Source organism: Fundulus heteroclitus, chromosome 12, assembly GCF_011125445.2.
Source record: "Fundulus heteroclitus isolate FHET01 chromosome 12, MU-UCD_Fhet_4.1, whole genome shotgun sequence".
NCBI classification, from domain to species: Eukaryota; Metazoa; Chordata; class Actinopteri; order Cyprinodontiformes; family Fundulidae; genus Fundulus; species Fundulus heteroclitus.
Window position 1 is genome coordinate 40,252,550 of NC_046372.1, and position 17,110 is coordinate 40,269,659.

General features: G+C 43.2%; 1 protein-coding gene across 2 annotated transcripts in view; it reads left to right on the top strand.

The window, feature by feature from the left end:
• Window positions 1-16,898, top strand: part of zdhhc8b (zinc finger DHHC-type palmitoyltransferase 8b) — an 86,840-nt gene extending 69,942 nt beyond the window's left edge. The window contains exons 3-11 of one of the 2 annotated variants that reach the window (XM_012874706.3): window positions 6,433-6,590; window positions 8,217-8,389; window positions 8,498-8,600; window positions 8,831-8,922; window positions 10,640-10,730; window positions 12,251-12,356; window positions 13,998-14,104; window positions 14,183-15,249; window positions 15,828-16,898. In XM_012874706.3, coding sequence (XP_012730160.2) covers window positions 6,433-6,590; window positions 8,217-8,389; window positions 8,498-8,600; window positions 8,831-8,922; window positions 10,640-10,730; window positions 12,251-12,356; window positions 13,998-14,104; window positions 14,183-15,249; window positions 15,828-15,939 — 2,009 coding nt within the window. In that variant the 3' untranslated portion in view covers window positions 15,940-16,898. Of the gene's footprint in view, window positions 1-6,432; window positions 6,591-8,216; window positions 8,390-8,497; window positions 8,601-8,830; window positions 8,923-10,639; window positions 10,773-12,250; window positions 12,357-13,997; window positions 14,105-14,182; window positions 15,250-15,827 lie in introns of both variants that reach the window. The other variant, XM_012874623.3, reaches the window with a different exon arrangement.
• Window positions 16,899-17,110: the final 212 nt, after the last annotated feature.

Genomic DNA, 17,110 nt, shown 5'->3' on the forward strand with positions numbered 1-17,110 from the left:
CTTAAGCTGTTACGGGTCTCTTTGTGTCATTTTTGTTGGCATCCCAGACAAAATTCTAATAATTAAACGCTGGCACATAAAATGCTCAAAAATATCTAGTCCACATTGTCAAAGTGTGTGTGAAAGCTTGATAGTGAGCACGTTTTCCAAATCTTCAATATTTTCTGTATTTCTGGGTGATTTCCATTACCTTTGGGGACATTTATTTTTTTGAATTGAATATGGTTTGATGAGGTTTCCAGGACTCTCCCTACAGCTTCACGATAAAAGGATTTATTTATATTCTCATTTATCGTTCAAGTGAAGGCTTACTTTGCTCATTTTAATTGGTCAAAATTAGCAGAGGTGCAGCTCGCTTTTTTGCAGCACTTTATAGTGTTTGACTTGTTAGATGGAACAGAAATCTAAGGGGGAAAACACTTCTGTTTAATTCTAGATGATATTCAAAGCAAAGTTGCAATAAGATCTTTGTATATATAAAAGGGTTGATTAACAGTTGTTAAAACAACAACTTTAGGCATTAACATCTCCTCTGACTTTGGACGCCTCCCACCTGGTGAATCAGGGCCAACAACGGCTCTTCTTTCGTAGGAAATTGAAACTGATTGGACTTTGCACTATGTTGTTAAAAAAAACTTCTATAGAGCTACAATAGAAAGCATTTTGTGTCTCAGTCTGACAGTGTAGTACGGGAGCTGCACAGTGCAGGAGAGGAAGAATTTAGCACGGGTGGTGAGGACAGCACAGGGGATTTTGGGATGCCGTCCACAGACCCCCCCCAAAATCGGCCAATGCGCTGTTTGTCTCACTTCCATCAGAGAAACAATTTAGGAACAAAAAACTAAATCAAATACTAACAGACTTAAAAACGGTGTCTTTCTCAAAGCTGTGAGGGCTATCGTCCCCTGCTGAAGATCAAGAAACCATCAGTCCAGTTCATAATCTCTTACATGTTACAAACACACTAATGGTTACACAGGTTTCTGGTCTGATCTAAATCAAATCATTTATACAGCCTCTTATTTGCAAATGTTTAATAGCACACTCAATCTCTCAGGGATGTCTGTTTAGACATCCATGTGTATTGCTCAAGTCTGTGACTAAATTCATTGCACAGTATTGTAGTCTGTCACCTGATTTATTTGACTTGAAAATTTGTCCATTAGCTGCTAAAGACTGTATGCATACATAAGCCCCTCGGTGAGTGACATGGTTGGCCAGTGCAATCAATTTGATTGATGAAAATAATGTCTTGTTGTTTCTGCGTTTTATGTGTATTTACGTGCATTCTGAGCCAGTGTCTGCCTCACCAAAATGTCATTATGGTAACACATAATGTCAATAAAGCTTCTTGATTATTGATTATTGACCAGAGCAAGATATGCGTATGCCTTGACCCCATCGCTTTCAGAAACATTCGATATTCTGCACAATAAGCGGCTACAAACCACAAGAGTGTTTAAACATCAACTTCCCCCTGATCGGGACAAGATTTAATCTGTCTTTTTGATTAACTTAAAATCTAATGACACTTAAATGTTTGTGAGTTTGTCAGAATGTTTTAGCTGCAGTAAGAATATTTGATGTGTTGTTCTTAACAAGTTATTTTAGCAGCCAATTAGCTTGGTATTGTAATTGGTGAATAGCCTGTGGAGTCCCTCTGCAAATAACCAAGATATTACAAGCGGTACTAGTCAAGCACTTTGACAACCATGGAAGTGAAGCATTTATGAGCCAGGAATCTAATTAGTTTTCTAATAAACTCATGGAGAGCAAAACATTAAGATTGTCACGTGGCCAGGAACTCAGATCCATCTATCTACAGTAGGTGAGCTCCTGTTTTTGCTATTTCCTGCATTTCTAGTACTGTGCATTACTAACCTGAAATAAATTGACCTCAAAATTGAACGGTTTGCCACAAGAAGTTCACTGCCAACCACGCATCATTTCATGCCAGGACATTTTCTACTTGGACAACTGATTAGTTCCAGTATTTTCTAGAATTTGCTCACGGTACACTTTAGTATAAGAAAGCGTTGTTGTGTAACTCCAGTAAATAAACTCTACCAAGAGGAAGTTTCCTAGTTATTTTTGTTAGATCAATGTTCTTAAGCAGTCATATTTTCTATGAGTACCTGGCCCTAATGAGAGGGAGAACGACATTTAATTTGAGAAGAGGTTCAATACATGGTTTTCTACAAATAAGATATAATTAAATAAATTATAGTTGAGATTTGAGCATTTATGGCAATTTATGAACATGAATCATAAAAATAAAGTGAAACATAGGGGTTTAAGTAGATTTCTACAAAGGTTTTTCTGTATGGGTTTAAAATGGAAGTGGAGACAAACTGGGAACAGTTGGGTACAAAACTGGGTCCAGAGAAGTGAAGGGGTATCAGCTGGATGAGTTGACTGACTTAGAATTAGACTGATTGTCATCCAGATTTGCATCATAAAATTTGCATCATAAAATGCATATCAAGACTTCATTGCATTGGCTCTGGAAAGGTGAAGAAACAAAAGCAGCAGCATCCTTTTGAGTATAAAATTAACAGAATTCCAACAAAACTAACCCTAAAGAGGTTGAAAGGAAAAGTTGTGCATAAAAAAGACTAATCATGTCAAAAATAAATGACATGATTAGTCTGAATTGTAAAGGAACTCTATATTTTCACTTTGTCAAATAATAACTTTCTTTCCATGTGCAATCTAAAGAGACACAGGGGTGATACATCCCTGGAGCAAACTTAGCACCATGATGGCAGTATGATGCTGCGGGCAGCCTGGAGTGAGTGGTGGAGACGGGGGGAGTGGGGAAGGCGCTGGGCTGGGGGTTCAGTTGAGTTCAGAGATGTTATGGCGTCAGGGAAGTAGTTGACTGTTGTGCACCGTAGGCTGTGTGTTGTCTTCCCAGACCCCAGAAGACAGAGCAGTTTGTGGGGTGGGTGGGAGGTGTTTTTGGTGATATTCTGGGCCCTGGTCAGGCAGCGTTTTTTGCAACACCTTAAATGGGAGAATTGTTTCTGTTATGATCACCCCCCTCAGCAGGACCTTCCAGTCTGAGACACGGCGGGCTCCTGATGAGACAGATGCAACTGGTCAGGACGCCCTGTGGAAGGTGGTGAGAACAGGAGGGGTACACCTTCCTCATCTGGCAAAAGAAGTGCATTTGTTGCTGGGCTGTCTTTGCCAGAGCGTTGGTGTGATGAGACCAGGCCACAGTGTCCCCGGGAACTTAGCTGTTCTCACCCTCTCCACTGCGGTGTTGGCGATGATGAGAGTTGTCAGACAGGGATGGCTCCTCCTGAGGTCAGTGATGATCTCTTGGATCTTTTTAGGACGAGGTTGCTGGTTTTGCACTCGTCAACCAGGTGTTTCACTTCCTGCCTCTCATCGTCACTACAGATAAGGCTATCTACTGTCGTGTCGTCCTCAAACTTCACAAAGTGGTTTGTATTAGACCTGGACAGCAGTCGTGTTATCAGGGTGAACGGGGGCAGGCTCAGTACGCCGACTTGAGGGAGCCGGGTGCGAAGAGAAATTACATTGTTGGAGTTATTGTCCACCCACACAGACTGACGTCTTTTGGTCTGCAAGTCAAATATCATGTTCCACAGGGGGCGCCGAAGCCAAAGGTGGGCAGTTTGCTCACCAGGAGCTGTGGGATGATAGCATTGAATGCGAAGCTGAAGTCCAGGAGCAACACTTGTACGTGAGTGTTCTCCAAGGTGTTGCAAGCATCTGGGGGCAACATGATATTTTTCTAGCTTTTTCGAAGCGCTTCATCAGAAGGGAGGTGAGTGCTATTGGACGGTAATCATTGAGGGAGGAGATTGCTGTTTTTTTTGGTAGAGGGATGATTGTATCAGCTTTCAGTCAATATTGTTTGACATATTTAACATATTAAAGATGTCTGAGAATCTCTTCCAACTGGACAACACATGCACTGAGCTCGTCTGGCTCAGTACACGTCTGCTTTCTGTGCGTTCACCCTCTTTGGAGCTCTGCAGACGTTAGCGGTGGCCAGTCTTAGTGGCTGCTCATCAGGACAAGGAGCAGATATTGATGCGGGAATGGTGTTGAGTACATCAAACTATTTCTTAGTGGTTGATGAGCTTATTCAGGAAGTGGATGCTTTGCAGTCTGTGATGGCTCGAATACCCTGCCACATTCTTCCGCTGCTTGTTGCATCCAGGAAGAAATCCTGCCCCGTTCCGATCATGGGTACGTTTAGCAACTTTTATGGCACGGTTCAAGTTAGCTCTGATTGTTTAGCCATGTCGCCAGGATAAAAAGCAGGGTCACAAGCTTTTTAGCATTTTCCGTACCTCATTGGATCCAGGCTCACGCAAGAACTGGCAACTTTTTACTTAGGCTACGTTCACACTGCAGGTCTTAATGCTCAATTCCAATTTTTTTGGTGAAATTGGATTTTTTTGCGTGTCCGTTCACATTTCCAAATATATGCGACTTGTATGTGATCTCCTGTGTGAACTGAATGCGTTCAACCGAAGTGTCCCGCATGCGCACTCGAGGACGCAATGACGTCACACGTAGCAAGCGTCCTTATTTTCTAACCTGAGCTTTCCGTCCATTGACTGCTCTTCTCATTGTAGTCCGCCATGGGTGCCGTCTTTCTTCCCGCTTCTGCATAGCAGGACGCAGAATAGTGACATTTGTCGAGTATCGGTGACGTACAGGTCGGACAAATTCGACCCGGCCGTACAGACACAGGTCGCATTTGAAAAGATCAGATACATATCGGATTCAGGAACACATATCCAAGCGGCCTGGGTCGCATTTGAAAAAATCCGATCTGTGTTGTTCAGACTGTCATAAAAAGATCAGATACAGGTCGTATATGGGCAAAAAAATCGGAATTGGGTCACTTCAGGCTGCAGTGTGAACGTAGCCTAAGACTAGCTTTAAAAACACAAATTGATTTTGTGCGTCTAACTTTAGCTGCTATTCAAGTTTCTAGTAAAACCAATATAATGTTTAGGGAATAAATCAATGTAATGATAGTTAAACAAAGCTGCCAAGCTTGGGTTGATAAAGTCCCTCAGCTATGGGTTGTAGCTACTGGCTTTGACAAAAGTAGGTAAAAGCTAGCCGCTAGCCACTAAAAACTGATGTGTGGCAACACTGATCAAGAGCAAAATTATAGCATTCAAACAGAGCGGTTTCTGTTTGTTGCTATTTATACGTTTGTCATCTAGTAAGAGGATGAATCTTCCTCAGCTTGTGTCTGGTGACTCACATATGCCAAAAATAATTAATCTCTGTCTATGAATTTCAGATGAGATTCACATGAGCAATAATTTAAAAAGAAAAACCTCGAAAACAACCAACATAAAACATGCAGTAAATCTAAATGACAGTTGTTAGGATCAGACTGTACTTTTACACTAATGCAATTTAGACACAGTAAACATTTAGATAAAAATCTGACAATACAAATCAGCACGTTAACTAAAACACTGTACCTTCCCAAGTCTCCTGTTTGGAGGATTAAATGCTGAAAAGTACTAGAAAATGTAGCAAATGGGCCAGTATTTTAACCATTTCAATTAGACTACATGGAAGAGAAGCTCAGAGAGAAAATGCACGATGCAGTTTCTGCTGGCTGTTCCCGGTTAAAATCTATTTAAATCGACTTGAGAGCCGACAGAACGCAGCGAGTCCCTTTCTATAGAGCTGCTTATTTCTGTGCTCTGTCTTTTGTTTCTTTTGATTTGCTTTCCCAATCTCTCTTGCTTTTATGTTGCATGCCTTTGTCTGTGTTCTGCCACGGTACCTACCTGGCTCTCCCTGCAGTTATTATTTTACTGTGAAATTATTTTCTAAAGTTCAAGCTTCACTGTAACTCTTTGATAAAAGAGTTTTCCCCTTTCTGCTGCAGCTAAAGAAACAAAAAGGCTCTCGGTCACAAGGTTCGCTTTGCATAAGCGGGACAAAAAAAAAAAAAGCAATAGGAAATACTGTAGTTGAAAGTTATTTTTGTTACTATTTTAGGTAAAAACTCAAATAAATCCCTATTAAACTGGCATGTAGAAAAAAAAGCATTAGTCATTCTACACATGGGTCATATTATACTCATTAATCTGTCTTAATGTTCACAGCGGATTGAATAGGTCACATCCAACGAAATGTTCATTTCTCTGTGTGTTTGCTCTCTCTGAAGACGGCTAACAGCAGGGATGAGCTTCGTTTAAGGCGCTTCCCTGTTGTCCCTGTCGGATGGAGTCATAAATCAAAACCATGTGTCTTTCTCTACGTCCGCATTCGTCACCCCTGAGTGAACTAAATGATTTTCCTCCCAATCCATCATGTGCATCTCTGCGCTCTGATAATGTCTTTGTCTGTAAACGTGTGTGTGTGTGTGTGTGTGTGTGTGCGTGTGTGTGTGTGTGTGTGTGTGTCCCACAGCTGACGAGGATGAGGACAAGGACGATGATTTCCGAGCGCCGCTTTACAAAAACGTGGAGATCAAAGGCATTCAGGTGCGGATGAAGTGGTGTGCCACCTGCCACTTCTACAGGCCGCCTCGCTGCTCGCACTGCAGCGTCTGTGACAACTGTGTGGAGGTGTGGACCCAAATTCTGCACCACTTCAGCACACATGCAATCCAAACATGTATCAGGGTTACACCGAAAGTTCGGCTAAAAATAACATTTATCACAAATCGGACATAACTGATTCAGCTGCCTTCTTGAAATGATGCTTGTTTTTATCTAATATAGGCTTGGATATTGGTTTATCTTCCATGAGCAGAAAGGAATTGGCAAGAAACCCGTATTAGAGACTATAATTACTGGCATAAATGGAAGCTCTTGGCCACTTCATCCATATAATACTATTAGCATCGGCTTTTAAAATCCCATATTGCTGTGACACTAAATTAGGTGGGCAGAAATTAATTCACAGGCGTATCGGGACGTTGCTCCACATCTGCTTGCAGCACACCAGAACATGTTGCTCCAGCATTCCTTTTCTTTTAGATTTCAGATGGAAAGTTTTCCTACAAATTAAATTAAGACTACTAAAGAGGTATTAGATTATCTACACATTACACCCTTATAGCACATAAATGTTTGAACGGTTGCCAAAGAATGTCACAACCATGTGTTCAAATATGCTGTGTAAAAAGACCCATAAGCATTTTTTCCTCACTGTCTGACATTAAATTAGACTACAATTATAATTTTTTATTTGCTAACAGACAGAATAATATGACAGATATACTATTTATTTTCAGAGAATATTTTTTGTCACTCTTCAAATTTAGATTTTTACCCGAATTGGATTAGAATTTGGTAGAATTGTCTTTTAAAATGTATGACTCTGGGGCTGACGGAGAAACCAGAGCTGCATCAGGAGGTTCACAGTGTGAACCTCCTGATGCAACCTCCTGATGAATTAGTTGTGCACAGTGTTACTGTGCACAACTAATTCAAGTTATTTTTGATCCATTTATCTGGAATTAACTTGAAAAAGTTGGATCTTTGTCTACAACTTTAAACTCTAGTTTTGCTTTTAACCCCTTATAGACTGTTGTCGCAAATTGGCCTCAAACCACCACAGAGTCAAGGGGATGTGTATGTGTCCCACTAATGGCTGTAGTTTCATTTTCTACACACACCAAGGATCATATAAAAATTTACTTTGCCTCCATCTAGAGGTCAGAGTTATGCTCAGTTATTCCTAATTTTGCTAATTTGCACATGGAATACCTTAATGTTGTTTTCTGTGCAATATTCAAATCTACATCATTTAGAAAGTCCTTGATAGCAGAAATACAGATAGTTTCTTCTGTTGTATAGTGTAAATATATCTTGCCAGTAAGGAGTTAGGCTCTTTTGTTTAGATAAGGAAATTCGCTATTAAGAAAACTTTTAGATCGTATGATAAAAGCTCCTAAATAGATTTCTGTCTCCAAATTAATATTTTGGGGATAAATTCTTGAATAAATGCCTTTTCTTAAAAAAAGAAATAAATCAAAAAGTATTTACTATTTTCTTTAGACACATGAAATTTAGTTTGACGATCATTATCAAACAAGTAGGCATCAGGCTAGTTCTCTGCAGACCTTGGCTTGAGGAGGCTGATCATTTCAATAGCATGAAAATACCACATTGAAAATGTTTGGACTTCACACAAAAGCTGCCACCGGAGTGTAAAATGCTGAATTTCATACTTCCTCCCCTCCTCAGGACTTCGACCATCACTGTCCCTGGGTGAACAACTGCATCGGTCGGAGGAACTATCGTTACTTCTTCCTCTTCTTGCTGTCGTTGAGCGTTCACATGGTGGGAGTGTTCTCCTTCGGCCTCATCTTTGTCCTCCACCACAAAGAAAAGCTGGGAGGACTTCACACCACTGTCACGTATCCTTTTACTACTGCCAAGCTAGACTTTAGCACATGCCCTGTTATAAATGTCCCCGCAGAGCTGTGTTTTTTTTATAAATGTTTTGCCTTGACCCGTGTGTCCAGCATGGTGGTGATGTGTATAGCAGGGCTCTTCTTCATTCCAGTTATGGGCCTCACAGGTTTCCACATGGTGCTGGTAGCGCGGGGTCGAACAACTAATGAACAGGTGACGCAGCGGGTCAATGACTTTATGTTAAAATCTACACACAGCCACTATTTTCTCCCATGTTTAGAGATAGCAAACTGACACCTATAGACAAACTGTAGCAAGAAATAGTGCGTTCCTCTCCTCTCTCGTTTTTCAGATTGTTCTCTCCTGTATTATATGATCTGTCCAGTATGTTTGTGCGTGCGTTGACCTTGTTTCTTTGCTAAGTGACGCATCGTGCTCCTCAGGTGACGGGCAAGTTTCGTGGAGGAGTAAATCCATTCACCAAGGGTTGCTGTGGCAACGTGGAGTATGTCTTATGCAGTCCCCTGGCACCCAGGTAACATGCTACACTCTGCTGTGCGCGCGCAATCTTATGCCTGTGTGCATATAAAAAAAAAAATACTTTTTTTTGTAGCGTGTGTCTGCACATAAATCCAGATGCACACATGTGCTGGGGGTTTGGGTCTAATTAAAAGCCCATGACGTTTATGCCGTTGCGCGGAGTCAGCCCCGCCCAGTCACTGCGGTGATAACACAGACCGTACTACGAGCACGTGGACTGGGACGGTTGCAGCGGCATCCTGTGTATGTTTTACTGTCTGAAAGCAGCCGGCAGAACCCTGGGGCAAGGCAGATGGCTGAGAGGTTTCACTCACTCTGCACAGAAACTGTTAAAGGGAAGCAAAGGCAGTCAGCATGGTTTTTATTCTAACAGAAATGTACTTAAAACGCGGAGCAATTTGAAATCCAGGCGAGATAAAGAGCTATCCCAGAGACAAATGAACGCTGAAGACACGCTCTGTTACGTGTACCTGCTAGTTAAACTGTTGCTGGAAGACTTCGGATCTACTGAAGCGTGTCTGACCTGACTGTTAAAGGAAACCCTGCCGCTGAAAAGCATCCAGTGATCGTCAGTGACGATCATTTAGTAATCCATCTTAACAGAACAGGCTGTTGGACTTGTTTTTATCTAGAGTCGCTTTTTTTTTTTTAAATGAAATAAAGTTGCTTGTAAATTCTGTGCTTCATATTTGAACACGCAGTCTCTTATTTGGGCTCTAAAATAAGCGACTATAAGCACTAGACAAGTTATAAAGAGACCCGCTCCTGGTGCTGTGCTACAGCCACAGGAGGAGTGATATCACTCCGCCCCTCCGCGTACACACTTACTCCCTGAGAGGGAGACAAGATGAACAAACTAGCCGTGCCTCCTGGTAGGACAGAGTAGTTGCTGGACTACTTTGCCCTGTTTCTAACCTAAGGCCAAAATAAACATCACTGTTATATTGCATTAACTTACCTGTGCAGAAGAAAGCCTTCAACCTCCACATTCATTTTAAATCCCCGCTCCCTCATGAATTTTCTCTGATTGGTACTAAAAGCTGCGCCAATATAGACTCTCATTTCTCCCGTTTTTACTACTTTTCGTGGTTACTTTCCCTCTCACTGGGCTAAAAGTATGGATGGTCCTCCATTCCAACAGAAAGCAGCAAGTAGGATGATCTACGGTCGTCTTTGCTTGTTTTATACTCCTCCTCCACGATTGGATGTCCTCATATAGAAGGCAGATAGGAAACACGTAAAAGCCAAAGTAGTTACACACTGTCCCTTTAACTAATATGTTGCTTCAGTGTTTAAAACTACAAAATGCAGAGAAATACTTTGTAATAGTTTACAACAGTAGTAGTTAGCCTGGTCACTGAGTATATGTTTTGGCTAATCCCACTTGTTTTTGAAATTGGAACTAGAACATGGTTACGTTGGGTTTGAAGGTCTGTCTCGAGAGGTAAAGAGAACCCAGCTGAAGTGGCCACCACTACCTACTCCTGGTTCATGGTGGTCCACTTCGGCTCGCAAAAATCTTTTCTGCTGCAAATATTTGCTACCACCTTTTCCACAAAAAGCAGCCCAAGTGCCAACGGTGGTACTTGTACCAGATTTTGAGAATTCCGGGCCTGAATGGGCCTCGTGTTGTTTCTAAAGTTCAGTATATGTCGGTAAAAAGGAGTCCGAGATAAAACACCTGGTTGCTCATGTGCTACGCTTTTCATCAGGTACGTGTTGGACCCCAGGAGGAGGCCCCACGTGAAAGTCCAGCCGCCGTTCATCCGACCGGACCTCTCCGACAGGCAGATCACCATCAAGGTCAGCGACAACGGCATGCACAGCACGATAATCAACTCCAAGGTGAGCAGCTTGCCGTTACCACCAAGCTCCCCCGTGTCATCCCATCACTGTCTGGAACTTACCACTTATACCTGCTATCACCATCACAGCGCTCCATATGCTCAGTTCTTGCTGTACTTTCCCATTCCTAGACACAATAGTGAAGTCATTTATGTCAGAGCATTTCCATATGATTGATGTAGGACGCTATTAGACTCTTGACTTTAAATACAAGTGCCTCAAAGAGCAGACAAGGAATGTGAGGAGTGATGCACTGCAAAAAGGGAACAAAAGTAAGTAAACTTTTCTTGAAATTGGGTGTATTGTCCTTGATTTGAGCAGGTAGATAAGATAATCTGCCTATGGAATGAGTATTTTTACCCGTAAAATAAGGTAATTACATATACTGCACTTGGAATGATATGATAGCGATAGGTTGTTCCTATTTTAAGTGCAAAAATGCTATTCTATGGGCAGATAATTCAAACTTACCTACTCAAATCAAGGACAAATATATCCAATTTCAAGAAAATTCAATTAAATTTCAATTTTATTTATATATAGCCCCAATTCATGAAGCATGTCATCTCAAGGCACTTTACAAAGTCAAAATGTTACTTACTTTTAGTTCCCTTTCTGCAGTGTGACCTGGAGAGGTCGCACAGTTTGTCCGGATTCAGTGCATGGCTAAGCTAAAAAGGCAAAAGCAAAGGTTTTACTTTTATGGTTTTATATCTCAGTCAGACATCTGTTTTGGTCGGCCACATGGAAACCGATTTACTTAGCTTTGTTTTTCAGAGACATAATGATACCAATTAAAGGAGCTCTTCAAATGAAAACCAGTTCCAAGAATCCATTTAAATGTCGCCGTCATAAAGCGGTTTCATTCCAAACAAAGAAAAAAAAGCATCTCTTTAAAACGAATGCGTTTCCACTGTATTGATGTATAAAGACGCTTCTCTTCTGCAACTCTGTGGGATTTTGTCATTTCCCCTACAGTGCCTTGCTGACACATTTAAACACCTTGAACTTTGTCATTACAGTTTATGAATACTGAAAATGCTGCCAAAGCTAAGATGATAACCTACAGATTGATAAATCACTGGAGTTTGAAAAGTTTAGAAGTTTGCTCTAGATTTCCACAGCTTACTCGTCTCCAGCTGGCAAACAGACTAATCCTCTATTAGCTGCTAAGGGCAAGTCACCGCTGATTCCTACACCTGGGTAACAATGTTGCACAGGAATAAAGCTCAATTACTGAAATACTTGTGTAAAACCCAGAAAAACTGTCAAACGTATACTTATCCCCCCCCTTTCTTAGCCTCGCCTCAGAAAAAGAATGCATTTAATCTAAACAAGTTGAGCTTTTCCTTCATCCAGCCCTCTGTGGGAGTTGCATTAGTGCATCCTTAGCAACAACAGATGGTCCTCTCTGTTAAATGTGCCAAATCCCCCCCACCTGTTCTGGATGCCTTGAACACTCCCTCTCCTCTTCACAGTCCAAAAGCAGCATCGACGGCCTGGACGGCAAAGAAACCCAGCCGCCGCTGCCCCCCAAAGCTGACAGGTATAATCAGCTGAAAGGCCAGCTGACCTCGAGTGAAGGTAAGAACCCCGGCACCTCCCTCCACTCGTGCTATACGCGACTGGACCTTGCTCCTCTTTTCTGTCAGAACTGCACCGAGACAAGTTTCCCATCTCCAACTGTAGATCACAGGTGTCCTAGTTTTTACGTTGGCTCTTGGTGGGCAGCATGATGACTGTTCATTCCCGTGTCAATGGTCTGTTTAGCACTTGAGCCAGGGAACTGGCTTGATCTGTGGTGAAGAGAGCAGCTCTCCACAGGGAATCAGTAGCAGACCTGTGTAAAGAGTAGAAAAAATGCAATTTTGCAACGTGAATTGCTGCCTTTTGCTTAATGGATGGTCCACCGATTATTGCTTTTACAAAAAGAACTGCCGTAATGAGTATAAATGGTACCAACCACGTTCCCGTCAACGGTATAAAGTGTCCGTAATGAATAAATCTGTGTAAACAGCAGGTTACCTCCCGAGGAGCCAGTGTCATGCTGCATTATGTCAGGGAGGGAACGCTTTCTGATTCTCCATAGAGCTCCACTGCCACATGGTGGCGCGTCAAAGCGCTGCAGTTGTTCCGAAGGGATCACTTTGCCGATGAGTTGAAATGAGGTCTCAATTTGTGGCCTGGAGATGTATTGATTTTTGTAAAAAACAAATGCTAGAGGGGTAATGCATATTAACTAACTTAAGCACTTCATTCTATACTATGGGCCAGATTCATCTAAAGAACCTATGGTGATTTCCATTTGCAATCTCTGGCAAGTTGATGAAATGAAGATAAAAAATACATATAAATAACCAGTTAAGTTACAAAACAACAATTAACAAAATATTCAATACAAAACTGTAGATGATTGATATGCAAAGATCTGCTGTGGAAGAGAAAGGAGACTGCCCAAAAGTAGCTCCCTGTGTGTGGATCTTACAGTCTCCGCTTGTTACAGCTCATTACAAGTTATGATTTTGATTAATGAATATATTCAGTGGGAGACGGGACAAACCATGCAAAGTTTTAAATACTTATGAAAAACTGAAAATGCAATCTTATTTTTCCTTTATTTAATTAAAACTCTCCAAAGATGGCGCAAGTTTCAATTTGTATCCATTTTTGAAGACATGAGTTTCTAATCTTTCTGATTGCGGTGCACACCTTTCTGTTTCTGCCCAAACGGTCAGACAGTAATTCATATCTGACTGAATCGTTGCTCTGATGCACATCCTAAAAGCCTCTGTAGTGAAATTGTTCCGTATGCACTTAATATACATCAGATCCCACTTAATTATATTTATCAAGCGTTTTGCCAGTTGTGAAGCCAGTGTTAAAATGGCGTAGTAACAGTCCTGTACTATATTTTTCCCTGCCACTATAACATCTGGATCTCCATTTACAAACCTTGAAAACGAACATTGACAGTATTTCACATGGAGATGCAAGCACAAGCTACAGAAACACTGTAGTTGACCCCATTGCTTGTATTTTGCATGCACTTATACAACTATGCTCTCTGGATGTAAGTACCATGAAGTGCACAACCTTCAGGAAACGTTTTTCAAAATAAAAAGCAAAGCTGTGAGGTACACTAACACCACTAACCACCACTTCAGAAAAATGTTCATTCATGTAAAACATTTGTGTTTCTCTTCGTTTTGTGTTTCTTTTATTTAGAAAGTTCTCTTTCTGGGAAAACCCACCCTTCCACTCCAGCCATGTACAGATTCAGGCCATCATTTGGCACCATGCCGAAAGTCCATTACCACACTGCTGGAGAGAAGGTAAGTAAAGGTCTTTGTTTGGCTCTAAACTATTATTTCAAGGTTTACGAATGTGTTTTATCCGTCTCTGCTCTTCAGATCATTATGCCAGATGACCGAAAGAACTCAGCCATCTTGGAAGAAGGCGTACGAGGTCATGACTACCGATCTGAGCCAAACCTCGACCTGCCTGAGTACGCCAACGCTCCGCTCCACCGCACTTTCCAGTCCTCGCCTCACCAGCTCGACTCTGATCCCGGCAATTCTCGGACGCTCAGCCTGAAGCAAGGTCACCGTCGGCTGGAGAAGGGCCAGCTGCAGGCACTGCCGCCCCAGACGCTCGCTTCCACTCCGTACAAGGGCGTTTTCTCTCCGAACACCCTCTCCAACCGCAACGGCAGTCTGTCCTACGACAGCCTGCTTAACCCCAGCCTCTCTCCAGCCGGCGCCAGCGAGTGCATGGCTCACCGTGGCATGCCCTCCGTGGGATTCCATTCACCCTACCTGCCCACCAAAATGTGCCACATCCGCGAGTCCGAGATCCATAGGCAACAGGTCGCTCAAACGTACAGTCCCGTGATGCCGCCCAGGGGGATGGGCAGACAATCCCCCCACCTACGGGACAGGGAGCCGTCTCCGGTGCGCTACGATAATCTCTCGCAGACCATCATGGCCTCCATCCAGGAGAGGAAAGAGAAAGAGGAGAGGGAGAAGCGGCAGATGCTGCGCGGACGCTCCCAGACCCATATCTATGCCCAGGACTCTGGCGGGTTGGACGCAGGTTATGGCCTACCCGCCAACGCTGGCTTCTCAGACGGACCTCGCGGGCCTGGCTCCAGGGGCCCGACACCCCCGGCGTACGGAGGCTCCAGGGACAATCTGATGGGGGTCGGGCTGGCAAACTACGGCCAAAGGACCCCCGTGTTGCGCCACGCCGGCTCCACTCTTGGCCGGGCCCCCAGGACTTCCTCCACCTCCTTACACACAGATCACAGCAGCAGCAACAGCAGCCAGGGCAGGGCCCCCGGCCACGAAGGCTCCTACCGCTCCCCTACCCACAAGCCCCACTCCCCAGCCATGCCCCGATCCCCCTCCTACTCCCACCAGAAACTCTCCTACATCGGTGCTCACGAGAGGACAGACTCTCCTCGGTTAGGGGGCCAGAGGTATGAATCCTGACATTCTGCCCCTTCCTGGGGGCTGCATGCATTATAGCCATCCAGTGGGAACTGTCGGACTTTACATGCAATCTCACCGCAAACTCTGGCTTGTTCTGGTGATGGCGGCCAGCGGTCCATCAGCTCTAACGTGTTACTCCAGAGGCGACCTGTAGCGTCGTCGTCTGATTTACGGTCTTCTGTGCTCTCCATTTATTATTCATCTGTTCTGTCGTCGTGTGACGTTGCACACGTTTTCTTCTTCTGTGTAAGACTGCCTTTCTAGAAAACACCTTTTTTTTTTTTTGTTTCACAGATGTCCGTTTAATAAAAAGCTCTGAGTCCCCGTTCCTTTTTCCCGTGCATGCGTTTCACCTGTTTGTCTTCCATCTCCTTTTCTCTCCACTAACAAACACACACTGAGGTAACCCTCCGTGCGGCTGTTAGATTTCATTCTTTGAGTTCCAAACAGGTAATCTGCATGTTTCCGCAGTCAGTATTTTTTCTTTTTTTTGGCTCTTCTTTGAAGCACGTTTGCTTTTGGTGTTAAATTGTCGTCTTTTTTCTCTCTCTCTTTCTCCACTCAGAGACGCCATGAAAGTCAACGGGCAGATGGACTGCCACCTGAGCCCCGGGCGCCACGGTAACGTCAAAAAGGTGACAGGCGTCGGAGGCACCACGTACGAAATATCCGTGTGAGCTTCTAACGACGCCTCTCTTCTGGGGAGGAAGTCTCTTTTCGTCCAATCAGGAGATCTTGGTACCGACTGGTTTGAGTTAACCGTCCAATCAGAGGATCCGATGGCGTGAGGCTGTCAAACCAACAACCGTAGGAATCCGTGCTGATGGAGAAGGATTAAAAAAAAAAAAATAGCTGCCACAAGCAGTGCTGTGTGTGTGTGTGTGTGTGTGTGTGTGTGTGTGTGTGAAGGCTTTTGTTGTCAAAACTTCTGACTCATCATCTTGTTGGGTTGAGTGGGAAGTCCGGCAGTCTGTGGTGAAGCTGCAGCTCTAGCCGGAGACCTCTTGGAAAGTGGACCTCTGCAAGAAGGCTCCTGCCCGAGAATCGATGGTGCTTCGCCCCCCCGCCCCGCCCCCCCCGTACTGTTTATGTCGTCTTCGGGTTGTTGTGATGAACGTTTGCGCGGCTCTGAGAAGTGATGGTGGCAGTGTAAAAAAAAAACACGAAAAAACACAACAGGTGCGTCAAGAGCAGGTGAAAGAGTCCTCATCCAGTCTGATGGTTGCATTCCAGATTCAGTTATTTTTGTTAAAAAAAAAAGAAGGAAAAAAAGAAAAGAAGGTAACTTTGTGTTTGTTACAGAATATTTTTTCTCAGGAATTAATGCAACAAGCGGACATGCTAGTTGACATGAATTCATATATCATGAATGTGTTTGTTGTTGTTTTTTTTCTTGAGTCTCAGCGCAGATCTTTAGGGCTTAAACCTTGCCCCCCTCTCTCCCTCCTCTGCGATAGGGGAGTGTGGGCCTGTACGCTCCGTTTTCAGAGGTTAGGATGTGGTTCTGACCTGACCTGTAACACCGGCGCTGTTTATGTTTGTGTTCTGAAACACCAGAATACCTCGTCACAATATCTCTCACCGGTTTCAGATGAGTCCAGATTTGCACAGCCCCCCCACCCAAAAAAAAAAAAAAGCAACTCTGAAGGTCATGTTTCTTTAAATAAAGGAACAAAGTAAGGACATTTGTGCTTTTAATCATGACAGTATAAAAAAGTATTTTTCTTATGTGGGATAATAATAACTGGTCACCTTTTTTTCCCTAATTTGAGGGGATATTTCTTTTTCAGTTCCCAAACATACCAATCATGTTTGATACAGATATCCACACTGGGACTGGATTGGCTT